Source organism: Choloepus didactylus, chromosome 10 (genome assembly GCF_015220235.1).
Source record: "Choloepus didactylus isolate mChoDid1 chromosome 10, mChoDid1.pri, whole genome shotgun sequence".
NCBI lineage: Eukaryota > Metazoa > Chordata > Mammalia > Pilosa > Megalonychidae > Choloepus > Choloepus didactylus.
The window spans coordinates 67670044-67684263 of record NC_051316.1 but is presented as its reverse complement, the minus strand read 5'-3'; the positions used below and the strand labels follow the sequence as shown (position 1 = coordinate 67684263).

The 14220-nt window shown below is 41.2% G+C and overlaps 1 protein-coding gene across 2 annotated transcripts in view; it reads left to right on the top strand.

Annotated features, from left to right (window-relative positions):
- The window catches only part of SAXO1 (stabilizer of axonemal microtubules 1), a 132587-nt gene that overhangs the window by 101871 nt on the left and 16496 nt on the right, over positions 1-14220 (top strand). For both annotated transcript variants that reach the window (XM_037797808.1, XM_037797807.1), the window contains exon 3: positions 9126-9328. In XM_037797808.1, coding sequence (XP_037653736.1) covers positions 9126-9328 — 203 coding nt within the window. The remainder of the gene's footprint in view (positions 1-9125; positions 9329-14220) is intronic.

Sequence of the window (14220 nt, the reverse complement as noted above, 5' to 3'; positions counted from 1 at the left end):
AGTTTTGCCTCCAATGAGACCTGAAAGATGGATGCATTCTCCGCCTTTGCCATTCCTCATCTCTAAAGGGCAAGACTGCCTTGAAGTGGAGACAGGATAATAGTGAATGTGAATTCTTCCAGCACGGTGCTTGTACATCACAGGTGCTCATGACCTGGTAACTTTTCTTCCTGTTGCTCTGCCTTGACCTCATAATTTTGTGCTTTTCTAGTAAAGGTCCCAGGTGACCCAGGGTAAGCAGGAACAGCCCTAATTCATTCTGCCTCCAGCTTTTCCTCAGATAGGCATGGGAACTCCTTTGTTGAGATGTGGGTTGGAGGCATGAAGTGTTCCTACTGAAAGCTACCGTCTTTCCAGATCCACAGGAAGTACATGTCAGAGTAACGGTCCCAGAGGCCCTGCAAGGGGGAGGAGAGGCCAAGGGATTCCTGGGTTTGATTGGGCCAGTGGACAGGGACAGCTGGAGAATGGGAGGAGGGGAAGGCCGTGTCTAATGCTTGACTTGAACCAGATCATTTTTATGCTAAACAGTTATCATAAATTATTTGGTTTAAGCTCAATGTCTCTAGGTTCTGATCCATTGAAAATTGCAATTTATGCAACCATTTTTATTCAACCTGTGACTTATTAAACAATATGAACCTTAAAGTTGGGGCTTAATTCTGCCAAGAAAACAGCATCCTTAGACTCTGAGTATACAGGTGACATGACCTAAAAGGATGTAGACTGTTCCTGAAATTTGATTTTTCTTTTCAAGAAACTGTAGACAACACAAATGAAGACTCCTAGGCACATCTATATGAGGCACGTCATTGGTAGAAAAGGATAAGAGTAATGCTGAGAAATGGTATCCATCACAGTCAGCCTCTAGGTGTTGATTTTCTCATCTATCAATACCTACTTTGCAGGCAAGAGCACAGTATGGCTTCAGATAATGTTGTTTTAGGTATGTATTTCCTGTCCCAGAGATGTAGAAAAGGATGCTTTGAGGGCTAGATGTTGGAAGATGCTATTTGTTTGTTACCCACAAGTTTAAGAGAATGAAAACAAACACTCTCTTTGGGGCAGGAACCCTAATCATCCTCTAGCTGGGAGGCACCACGATATAGCTCTATACCCCCTCCCTCCTCCTGCTGGCTCTTTGCAAAACAAAAACTTACCCTCTGACCTGTCCTAAATTATCCTTGCTTTTTGTCACTTGAACAATAAACACATCAGCCAGAAAGCCCCTCTGCCCCTGCTAGAGCCAGAGTGACAATAAATACCATTTGTGTCAAGATGTGGCCAAATTGGAGGAATGCAGATACCAAAAGAATTTCCAAAACAAGCTGTTAATGATCCTAAGGACCTTAAAAGAAAAAAGTGGCAGGAACAAGGATTTGGAGAAAAAGGGCAGAAATGGTTTTCTCCTTTCTCCTCTAGAAAGAGAATCAAGGGGAAATGAGCAGAGGGTATTTCTTCTCTCCCTTGTACCTCAATGTCATTCTTTCTTACCCTGTTCCTGCCTTACTGGGCACTCAGTTTTCATAGGGATCCTAATTTTATTCTCCATCTGTCAGGAAATGTAGAGAAGCTGCCACCTAGGTGTCCCACCCAAGGCTACTGGGGTGAGGGGTGGGCCAGCCCTGTGTCTTCACGGTCGTTTCTGTGCGGGGAGTCACCTGTCTGGCCTATTCCCAGAACGTCCCTCCACGTCATCATCCAGAGGCAAACGCTGCTCAGTTTCTGAGGCTGGACCAGGGGCTGCCACCTGCTGAATGAAAAAGCCATGTGGCCCGGGGCTTGGCTGATTTTGGTGATTAAGTCCAGACACAAAAAACACCTGGTCTCTGGAAAGGTTATCATCCCAGCAGGAGACGTGATTACAGCTGCACACAATTCTTACTGACCATAAATCTTGGGGATTTACAGCAGGTGCCATGAGGGGAGAATGCTTGTGATTTCTAGCCTCTTTTATTGTGAAACCATTTCTTGCAGCTCTTGGTAATTCTCTCACATAGGACCTGCCTTTACTTCATATAGACTTGGGCTCAACTTACGAATAAGAGGTTTGCACTTCAAGCCTCATTTGCCCTTAGGCATGTCACCATGTAAAGCACCTGGGCCCTGTTTTGGGACATTATTCCTGTTAGCCAAGCCGGTTGCCAAAAGATAGGCAAAATGAATAGCCTCAGAAGAAAAAGATGAGTCTTCAAATGGTGGTAGACCGTTATCCTAAAGGGAGTGGGGCCGTGGGTAGGGGGGAATGGAAGTGCAGGGAGGAAGATAGACTCAGGCTCAGACTCGATGGGTTTGACTGAAAGGCAGAGGGCAGGGACTTGGTAGCAGTCTCCTTCATCCCTGGCATGACTCCTTGTCGAACAAAGGAGGGAGGGAGGGAAGAGCTAAAAGAGTTCGGTGTCCTCTCCAAGAACCATGAAAGAAGCAAGAAAGTTGTCAGTGAGCTTAGCTTATTCCCTACCCATTGAATTTTCTACATTTTCTGTCCAAATACATACTTGATTCCTCAACTCAGAGCTATCACTGGGGATGTCCTTACTCCCCTCCATAGACTGGGCCTGAGGATTCCTGAGGGAAGAGGTCTCAGCACTGAACTTGCCTGGGCAATTTTAGAGGGCGTTATATACCTGGATTAATATGGCTATTTATTAGAGGCAAAATTACCTCTGTTGTCATAGTATTTCCTTTGAAAAGCTTAACAAAGGCTTGTAATAGTTAGAAAAATATTTTCATATACATTACTTAGGGCTTAAATTGAATGTGATCTCGGATTCAGTATAAATATCTTTTAAGCTCAGCCTAGTTTATGCCTTTGTTTAAAGATATAGTATTTTATATAACTTGAAATTTTAATTTTACCATCTGCTAGCATTACTAAAATGATTTTGTGGTTGGCAAATTCCTAATTCCTTTCTGCTTTTCTGTGCCTAATTCATAGGGTTGTTATGAGGATCACATGAAAAAATACTTACGAATATTTTAGACTGCTTTCTGATACCTACTAAGGTCTCAGTAAATATTAATATTATTGTGTGACAATGGGGGAATACATGGTACTAGAGGAGCAAATGGGAGAAGCCTCTAACTAGCACTTGGGGTTATCAAGAAGACTTCTCAGGTTGACATGTTTGCTGAGACCCAAAGGATGAGTAGGAATTAGCCAGGTAAAGGCACAGGATGAGAAAAAAGTGTTCTAGGCAGAGAGAATAGTGTATGTAAAGATCATGAGGCAGGAAGAAGTATGATTGGGAAACATGGTAAAAGAAGGTGAGAGTGCCAGAGGGTTGGGGGAGTGGTGCAGAATGAGCCTGGAATGGTCAGCAGAGTGATGGGGAGCCTTTGGATTGTCTTAGACATTATGTAGACTTCATTAAATTTGGAGAAATTTTGGCCATTATTTCTTCAAATACTTCTCTGTCCTTGAGGCTGTTCATCCACCCATTTTTTTCTGTCTGTTCTTCAGATTGGATAATTTCTACTGCTCTTTCTTCAAATTCACTGAGTCTTTCCTTCCTCATCTGCATTCTGCTATTACAACCATCCAGTGGATGCTTTTTTCCAGATAATATATTTTTCAGTTTTAGAATTTTTATTTGATTCTTTTTATATGGCTTATATTTCTCTGCTGAGCGTTCGTAATTTATTATGACCTTATTTTTTTTCTTTTCGTCACTGGGCATAAATAAGTAGCTGCTTTAAAATCTTTGTCTGCTAATTCCAACCTCTAGGTTAGCTTGGAGCTGGTCTCCCTGGTGATCTTTTTTATTTGAGAAGGGGTCACATTTTCCTGTGACCAAGTTGAGCATTTTTGGTTGATCCTGGACATTATGAATCTTATGTTGTAGAGACTTTGAATTCTTTTACATTCCTCTGAAATGTTGAGTTATTATTATTTTTTTATTTTAGCAGGCAGTTAACTTGATTGGACTCAAAATGCCAACTGTGTTATAGGTAGCAGCTCAAATCTCGGTTCAGTTCTTTACCTTTAGCATGGTTGCTTGAAGTCTGCCCCATGCCTGTGTGGTTTGGGGGTCAACCAGAGATTTGGGCCCAGGATATACATAGAATTTGGGTTTCCCTGTCTCTGATTCTCTCCTTTCCAGGTTTCTGCACTCACTTTCTAGCACCTAAGATTGCCTCAGACTTGGTCTTCTGGTTCTTTAGTTAAGAAAGACGGAAAGTTTTCTATTTGCATTTTAGCTGCCCTGCATGGCACAGACTGGGGCCTGCCTTCAGTCTAGGGGCTGCGAAACAAATGTAACTTATGCAGAGAGACACACCCAGTGCCATTCCCTTCTTCCACATATTGGCTTTCCTCCAGAATCTGCCTATTTTGGTTGCTCTTTAGTAATTTCACATTGTGTGGGTTTTTTGTTGTTGTTGTTGCTGTTAATATTTTTTCCAGAGTGTATATGAAGTAGTGACAAATGTTAGCTTTAGCCTTAATTGAGGATTCAGGAGTTGAGACAGTAGAGGAGATAAATACCGTGTAACTTGAACCTCAGATATATGTCCTTGGAATCCCATCTATTACAGTGATGATAAGAGAGCTTGGTGTGCCCTATCAGGGTAACAGGCAAGACTCAATCCCTGTGGTTCAGCCTAGGGATCTTTCTCAATGTACTCTCCAACTCACCTGGGAGGACATGATGGTTTCTCTACAGGGTGCATTTTGACACTGGAAAGTTTTAGAATTATATATGGAACTGATGAAATAAATCCTTTGAAAGACAAAGGGCAAAACCCCACAGAGGAGACTGAGAAGGAAAACAGACCATGAGGCATGGGATCACAAAGTCAAGGGGGAGAGAGCGAATGAATGCCATTAAGAGGGTGCAGTAGGTTAAGGACTAAGAAACAGTGATTGGATCTGGGAACAAGTTGGCACTTAGTGAGTGGCCTTGGCTGGAGCAAGGAATGAGTAGAATCAGATTATGGTAGGTGGAGTGTGAGTGGGAGGTGAGGAAGTAGAATCTATACCTGTAGACAACTCTTTGTAGATGGGAGGAGTGGAGTCCAGCAAGAGTTGTATCTTATTTTAGTTTTTCCTTTAAAGATGAGAGAGACTGGAGCACATGTAAATACTGATAGACAGGAGATGATAGGGAGGAAGAGGTTAAACTATAGGTTAGGAAGTTGGGACAGGAGTGAGCAGATTTGCTTTGGGCAGGAGGAGGGGCTCCTCTTAAAATCAATTCCATTTTTAAAATGCAATTTTATTGAGATATACTCACACACCATATAATCCATCCAAAGTATACAATCAATGGCTCACAGTATCATCATATAGTTGTGCATTCATCGCCACAATAAATTTTCAAACATTTTCATTTCTCCAAAATAAAGAAAAAAAATAAGAAAATAAGAGAGAAATAAAAAAGAACACCCAAACGATCCCATACCCTTATCCCCCCTATTATTTATATATTTTTGTCATTATTTTATTACTCATCTGCCCATACACTGGTTAAAGGGAGTGTCAGTCACCAGTTTTTCACTATCATGCAGTCACATGATAAAAGCTATGTAATTATACAATTATCAAGAATCAAATCTTCTGAATTACTGTTCGACAGATACAGGTTTTTCCTTCTAGCTATTGTAATATGCTAGAAATTAAAAAGGAATATCTATATAATGTGTAAGAATAACCTCCAGATTGACCTCTCGACCCTATTTGAGATATCTCAGCCACTAAAACTTTATTTTGTTTCATTTCTTTCCTCCCTTTTGGTCAAGTTGGCATTCTCAATCCCATGATGCCAAGGCCAGGCACACCCCTGGGTGTCCTGTCCCTCACTTCCAGGGAGACTTATACCCCTGGGAGTCATGTCCCACATGGGGGAGGGTAGTGAGTTTATTTGCAGAGTTGGCTGAGAGAAAGGAGCCTGATCTGAGCAACAGGAGTTTCTCTGGGGGTGACTCAGGCATAATTATTAGTAGGCTTAGCTTCTCTTTTGTCAGTAATTCCATTTTAATATGATTGATTACTGTGATTATTTGAATACACTAACAAACTCTGAAGTTTACAGAGATGAAATAGGTAAATATTTATATGTATATGTGTATATATTGCGTGGCCCCTTAGTCACTGTGAAAATATCCATATCTGACTTCCAGGCTTCCTGGCCCTAGTTAGCTCTCCTTACTTCCTCTTTCCTTTTCTCAGACTCTTGTCACACTTTGCCAAATGATTTGAAGTCAAGTTGACTTTCCCAGCAGGGTCACTTTAACCTTTACTTAACTCGGAGTTTAATGCATGGTCGTCCATACTATGTAACTTTTATAGTATTTACCAACTCTGAAAGTATGGTTACATCTTTGGCCAATATTTTTTTCTTGGTTCTTAGTCACAGTGGGCGTAAGAAGTGGGAAATGTAGCATAGGAAGAGAGGGGAGAGCCAATGCTCTCTCTTTTTTTTAAGGCTACTAAATTTGAACAATTTCTGGGAAGAATGAAAATAAAGACTTTTCTTCTACATGGACTTAAAGGCTGTAAGATTATGTGAGATTGGGGACATGCAGTTATGTTGTGGTTAATGATAGGTTACAGTGAATGTTCTCAACATAAAAACCTAATGAGAAACACATTAATTCTGATTAAATTTACTCTTAAGCTATAGAGGATATATATATATTTGGTGTAAGTAGATCAAATTTTAAATTAAAAATTTTCCTGTCTTCAAAGGTGGATCTTCCTCTCCCCACTCCTCCAACATCATTTGCCTTAGTTTTATCTGATCAGTAAATTCAACATAGATGCACTTCCATAAAAGATCTTGAATTTTGTACTGGAAAAGGAAATTGGGTTAGCAATTGGTGAGCAGGTTTTTGCTGCCTTAGCTTTTGCCTTTGAGAAACCAACGTCAGAACAGTCCATGAGCTGGTGAATTTGGTTGTGGATGTTTATCTGCTCTCTTCCTGTAGAAGGGGCAGGAAGGAGATAAAGCTTTAAGCAGGCTTTGGTTGTCCGAGAACTGGTGGCCCTTTAGGGGAGGTTCTTGTAGCATCTCTGAGAGGAAATGTGTTCCCTCAGGAGGAGTAACAGCAAAACAGAATGTCATGGCCTCTGTGTTTGAGTCCCTGAGAGGGGCAGGCCCACGGCTGGAAAGCCCTGACTTCTCTGGTATTGGGAACACTCGGGGCACCCGGCTTTACTCCTTATCACTTGCCCTGGGCATTTCCTGATAGGAAGTGAAGAGAGTAGCCTCTTTACTGGGTTCTGTTAAACACAGGGTTGACGTGGGGCGTGGGTCTCAGCTTGCCTCCAGACCCCACTCTGCTTGTCTTCCTCAACCTCCCTTGAGAGCATTCCCCTCCGAACGAAACTTTCTGGCAGAAAGCCCTTTTTCAGTGAACCGGTTTTCAACCAGGGTTTTCAGTGGATTTCCATTTCTTTCTGCAGCCTGGGGCTCCACACTCCTAGTTCTGGCTGCATTTGGCTTAGCATTGAACAGATGCCAAGCAAGGTATTTGTACACTAAGGAGGGTAGACGCGTGGAACTGACTCTTGGGTTCTTTTGTAGCTCATTCTCTCTACATGCCCTGATTTATTCAGTCAGCCTCCAGGTGCCTCTGGTCCCTCAGCTTTCCCTTGCTGTTTGCCAACAGTGGGGCCCCTGGGGAAAAGAGCCCGGGTTGAAGGGCCTGTGATTGCTTCTAAGATATATTTTAAAATCTACCCAGGGGGTGTTACTGGGAGTTCAACTGAAGCATCTCCTATTTCCTCCCTAGAGCCCTAGAGGGACTAATTCTCCAGCTTCCTAACTCCCTCCTTCCATCCCACAGCATTTTCAGGACCCTGTGTAGGTTTATTGACAGTCATGTGTATAATTCATGCAAGATGGGCTATAGTGGAGCATGTTACCTTTTCTAGTCAAGCATGGCCCAGTAATGCTGTCCCGGATTTGGGCCGGGAAGTAGGTTTTATTGGTGTTTGGGCCTAATGTTTTCCTGTCCGGAAACCTTCCCCATCCGTTGGTGAGGCTGTTCTGGCAACAACATCAGGGATAATCTGCCCCCCGCCCCTTGTCCAGTTGGATAAATGGGTTCCAGGCAAAAGTGGTCTGTTGTGTGCAGCAGAAGCCCTTGGGGGGAAATGTTTGCTTAAAGGAGTTTGCATTGAGAATCGGGAAGTTGAGACTGCCCTGGTGGGCAATGTGAGCCCAAGCTAAGCTCTGCTGTTGCCTGGTGATTCCTGGTGATGTTGCAATCACATCTTGGCCTTTTTATAACTGTGGATGCACTGGGAAGGGACTGCTGCTTGTTTTGTGAAGACCATGATGCTTTTTTCTATTCCATTGTTTTCATACTCCCTGAAATAATGGGGGTGCTGATGCCAGACAGCAGAGAAGCTAAAGACTCAGTGTCTCCATTTATACACATGTTTTTCCTTCTGGGTTTTCTGTAAGGTCAAGTAGAGGGAGGAGATAAATATTAGCAGGAGAAGCAATTGGGAGCATAGAGAAGGAGGTAGTGGCACCAAAAAATAGAAGTTAGCTCCTCAGCAAAGGGGTTAGGGGAAAGGAAGGTGGAGAGAGCAGGCACAGGAGAGAGGTCCTTTTCAATTGTCCAATGTGGTTGGGAGGTGGGGTGGGGGAAGGTAGTTGGGGAGTAAGGTGGGGCCAGGTCCCAGAAAGCTTATAATTCATGCTAGAAAGTTTGGGCTTTTTTGGAAGATTTTAAGTTGGGGAGTGAAATGATCTGAGTTTTGTTTTAGAGAGTTTGTTCTGGCCACACGATGGGAATTGAAGTAATAGTGGTGGGAATGAAGCAGGAAGCCCAGGTGGTAAACTGATCCAAGTGAAAGGTGGTAAGGGCTTGAAGTGAGGGAGAAAGAAACACTGATGATGTGAGTGGGCCGTGCTTGGTGAATGGTTGTCTGGGGGGTCAGAGATGATGATTGGGGGTGGGGTCAGAGATGATGATCAGGGGGTCTGATTTTTACAAGAAGGCAATGGTGATGCCCTCCTTGCAAGTGGGAAATAAAGGAGAAAGAGTAGTTGGGGATGGGGGTTAGGGTAGAAAGTGAGTTCTCAGCAAACGTTTTTGGAATTGAGTTGAATGGAAAAAGTAAGCCTCTCCCCAGCCAAGACCCCAACAGCATATGCTTCTTTTCCTCACAGGAGAGATTTTGGGCCTCACAGAATATTACCAGTGAAGTTGCCTCAGCCCAACCAGTTCATCCCAAGTGAAGAGAATATGGATGTGCTCACGACATACAAACAAGATTACAACCCGTACCCTCTCTGTCGAGTGGACCCCGTCAAACCTCGGGACAGTAAATACCCATGTGGTGACAAGATGGAGTGTCTGCCTACGTACAAAGGTAGGAGAGTGCTTGAGGACCAGGAAATGTTTTATATGCACATTCCCTCAGTGCCAGGGTCGGCAAACCACTTCCTGTGGGTCAAATCCTGCCCACAGTCTGGAGAGCCAAGAATGATTTTTACAGTTTTAAGTGGTTGGAGGAAAAAAAAAATCAAAATAATTAAATTTTGTGGCATGTGAAAATTAAATGAAATCCAAATTTCAACGTTCTTAAAGTTTTATTGGAATATAATCATGCTTATTCGTTTATGTATTATATATAGCTGCTTTTGCACTAGTGTTTTGAGTAGTTGTGAAAGAGACTGGCTTCAAAACCTAAAATATTTCATACTTCGCCCTTTACAGAAAATGTTTACTGACTCTAGCCTTAACTTGCTGTTTGAACCCCACATTGTGGAAGCATTTCGAGTTTAAGCTAAGTTAGTTTCCATCATTGATTGATTGATTGATTTATCATTTAAAAATTGTCAAAACATATACATGCACCAGAAAAGTGTATAAATCATAGTTATACAGACCAATGAAGTTTTCCAGTGAATGTGCTCATATAAACAGTGCTTAGATAAAGAAATATAAAAGTACTACCCCTTCCTTTCATTCCTTCTCCCACAAGAATAACCATTGTCCTGACTTTTAGTACCGTAAGTTAATTTTGCCAGTTTTGAACTTTATATAATTGGGATTCATTCATTCTTTTTTTTTTTTTTTTTTTTTTTTTCCCCACAATGAAGTTTATTTGCTATGAAAGGGAAAGACCACACACGAGTTTTTGAAAAGAGGCTTGAGATGGTATCAGTACAGAGCCTATCTACAACTTCAAATGGCTCGCTTATGTCTTGTGTATTAGCAATAGCTTTTTTTTTTTTTTTAATCTTCATTTTATTGAGATATATTCACATACCACGCAGTCATACAAAACAAATCGTACTTTCGATTGTATACAGTACCATTACATAGTTGTACATTCATCACCTAAATCAATCCCTGACACCTTCATTAGCACACACACAAAAATAACAAGAATAATACTTAGAGTGAAAAAGAGCAATTGAAGTAAAAAAGAACACTGGGTACCTTTGTCTGTTTGTTTCCTTCCCCTATTTTTCTACTCATCCATCCATAAACTAGACAAAGTGGAGTGTGGTCCTTATGGCTTTCCCAATCCCATTGTCACCCCTCATAAGCTACATTTTTATACAACTGTCTTTGAGATTCATGGGTTCTGGGTTGTAGTTTGATAGTTTCAGGTATCCACCACCAGCTACCCCAATTCTTTAGAACCTAAAAAGGGTTGTCTAAAGTGTGCGTAAGAGTGCCCACCAGAGTGACCTCTCGGCTCCTTTTGGAATCTCTCTGCCACTGAAGCTTATTTCATTTCCTTTCACATCCCCCTTTGGGTCAAGAAGATGTTCTCCGTCCCACGATGCCGGGTCTACATTCCTCCCTGGGAGTCATATTCCACATTGCCAGGGAGATTCACTCCCCTGGGTGTCTGATCCCACATAGTGGGGAGGGCAGTGATTTCACCTTTCAAGTTGGCTTAGCTAGAGAGAGAGGGCCACATCTGAGCAACAAAGAGGCATTCGGGAGGAGGCTCTTAGGCACAACCATAGGGAGGCCTAGCCTCTCCTTTATAGCAACCGTCTTCCCAAGGGTAAAACTTACGGTAGAGGGCTCAACCCATCAAACCACCAGTCCCCTATGTCTGTGGTCATGTTAGCAACCATGGAGGTGGGGTAGGCGAATACCCCTGCATTCTCCACAGGCTCCTCAAGGGGGCACTACATCTTTTTTTTCCTTGTTTTTCTTTTTTTTTTTTTTTTAACTTTCCCTTCTTTTTTAAATCAACTGTATGAAAAAAAGTTAAAAAGAAAACAAACATACAATAAAAGAACCTTTCAAAGAGACCATAACAAGGGAGTAAGAAAAAGACAACTAACCTAAGATAATTGCTTAACTTCCAACATGTTCCTACTTTACCCCAAGAAAGTTACATAATATAGCAATATTTCTGTGAACTTGTTCCTACTATATCCATCAGAAATTAACAGACCATAGTCATTCCTGGGCATCCCCAGAACGTTAAATAGCTTATCTGTTCTTCTTGGATTATTGTTCCCCCTTCCTTAATTGCTCTCTACTGCTAGTTCCCCTACATTCTACATTATAAACCATTTGTTTTACATTTTTCAAAGTTCACATTAGTAGTAGCATATAATATTTCTCTTTTTGTGCCTGGCTTATTTCGCTCAGCATTATGTCGTCAAGGTTCATCCATGTTGTCATATGTTTCACGACATCGTTCCTTCTTACTGCCGTGTAGTATTCCATCGTGTGTATATACCACGTTTTATTTACCCACCCATCTGCTGAAGGACATTTGGGTTGTTTCCATCTCTTGGCAATTGTGAATAATGCTGCTATGAACACTGGCGTGCAGATATCTGTTCGTGTCACTGCTTTCCGATCTTCCGGGTATATACCGAGAAGTGCAATCGCTGGATTGAATGGTAACTGTATATCTAGTTTTCTAAGGAACTGCCAGACTGACTTCCAGAGTGGCTGAACCATTATACAGTCCCACCAACAATGAATAAGAGTTCCAATTTCTCCACATCCCCTCCAGCATTTGTAGCTTCCTGTTTGTTTAATGGCAGCCATTCTAACCGGTGTTAGATGGTATCGCATTGTGGTCTTAATTTGCATCTCTCTAATAGCTAGTGAAGCTGAACATTTTTTCATGTGTTTCTTGGCCATTTGTATTTCCTCTTCAGAGAACTGTCTTTTCATATCTTTTGCCCATTTTATAATTGGGCTGTCTGTACTATTGTCATTGAGTTGTAGGATTTCTTTATATATGCACGATATCAGTCTTTTGTCAGATACATGGTTTCCAAAAATTTTTTCCCATTGAGTTGGCTGCCTCTTTACCTTTTTGAGAAATTCCTTTGAGGTGCAGGAACTTCTAAGCTTGAGGAGTTCCCATTTATCTATTTTCTCTTTTCTTGCTTGTGGTTTGGGTGTAAAGTCTAGGTAGTGGCCGCCTAATACAAGGTCTTGAAGATGTTTTCCTACATTATCTTCTAGGAGTTTTATGGTACTTTCTTTTATATTGAGATCTTCGGTCCATTTTGAGTTAATTTTTGTGTAGGGTGTGAGGTAGGGGTCCTCTTTCATTCTTTTGGATATGGATATCCAACTCTCCCAGCCCCATTTGTTGAAAAGACCATTATGACTCAGTTCAGTGACTTTGGGGGCCTTATCAAAGATCAGTCGGCCATAGATCTGAGGGTCTATCTCTGAATTCTCAATTCGATTCCATTGATCTATATGTCTATCTTTGTGCCAGTACCATGCTGTTTTGGCAATGGTGGCTTTATAATAAGCTTCAAAGTCAGGGAGTATAAGTCCTCCCACTTCGTTTTTCTTTTTTAGAGTGTCTTTAGCAATTCGAGGCATCTTCCCTTTCCAAATAAATTTGATAACTAGCTTTTCCAAGTCTGCAAAGTAGGTTGTTGGAATTTTGATTGGGATTGCATTGAATCTGTAGATGAGTTTGGGTAGAATTGACATCTTAATGACATTTAGCCTTCCTATCCATGAACATGGAATATTTTTCCATCTTTTAAGGTCCTCTTCTATTTCTTTTAGTAGAGTTATGTAGTTTTCTTTGTATAGGTCTTTTACATCTTTGGTTAAGTTTAGTCCTAGGTACTTGATTTTTTTCGTTGCTATTGAAAATGGTATCTTTTTCTTGAGTGTCTCTTCAGTTTGTTCATTTCTAGCATATAGAAACATTACTGACTTATGTGCATTAATCTTGTATCCCGCTACTTTGCTAAACTTGTTTATTAGCTCTAGTAGCTGTATCGTCGATTTCTCAGGGTTTTCTAGATATAACATCATATCATCTGCAAACAACGACAGTTTTACTTCTTTTCCAATTTGGATGCCTTTTATTTCTTTGTCTTGACTGATTACCCTGGCTAGCACTTCCAGCACAATGTTGAATAACAGTGGTGACAGCGGGCATCCTTGTCTTGTTCCTGATCTTAGAGGGAAGGCTTTCAGTCTCTCACCATTGAGTACTATGCTGGCTGTGGGTTTTTCATATATGCTCTTTATCATGTTGAGGAAGTTTCCTTCAATTCCTACCTTTTGAAGTGTTTTTATCAAAAACGGATGTTGGATTTTGTCAAATGCTTTTTCAGCATCTATTGAGATGATCATTTGATTTTTCCCTTTCGAGTTTTTAATGTGTTGTAATACATTGATTGATTTTCTTATGTTGAAGCATCCTTGCATGCCTGGAATGAACCCCACTTGGTCATGGTGTATGATTTTTTTAATGTGTGTTTGGATTCAATTTGCAAGTATTTTGTTGAGGATTTTTGCATCTATATTCATTAGGGAGATTGGCCGGTAGTTTTCCTTTTTTGTAGCATCTTTGCCTGGTTTTGGTATTAGATTGATGTTAGCTTCATAAAATGAGTTAGGTAGTGTTCCATTTTCTTCAATGTTTTGAAAGAGTTTGAGTAAGATTGGTGTCAGTTCTTTCTGGAAAGTTTGGTAGAATTCCCCTGTGAAGCCATCTGGCCCTGGGCATTTATTAGTGGGAAGATTTTTGATGACTGATTGGATCTCTTTGCTTGTGATGGGTTGGTTGAGGTCTTCTGTTTCTTCTCTGGTCAGTCTAGGTTGTTCATATGTTTCCAGGAAATTGTCCATTTCTTCTACATTATCCAGTTTGTTGCCATACAGTTGTTCATAATACCCTCTTATAATTTTTTTAATTTCTTCAGCATCTGCAGTTATGTCACCTTTTTCATTCATTATTTTGTTTCTATGGGTCTTCTCTCTTTTTGATTTTGTTAGTCTAGCTAGGGGCTT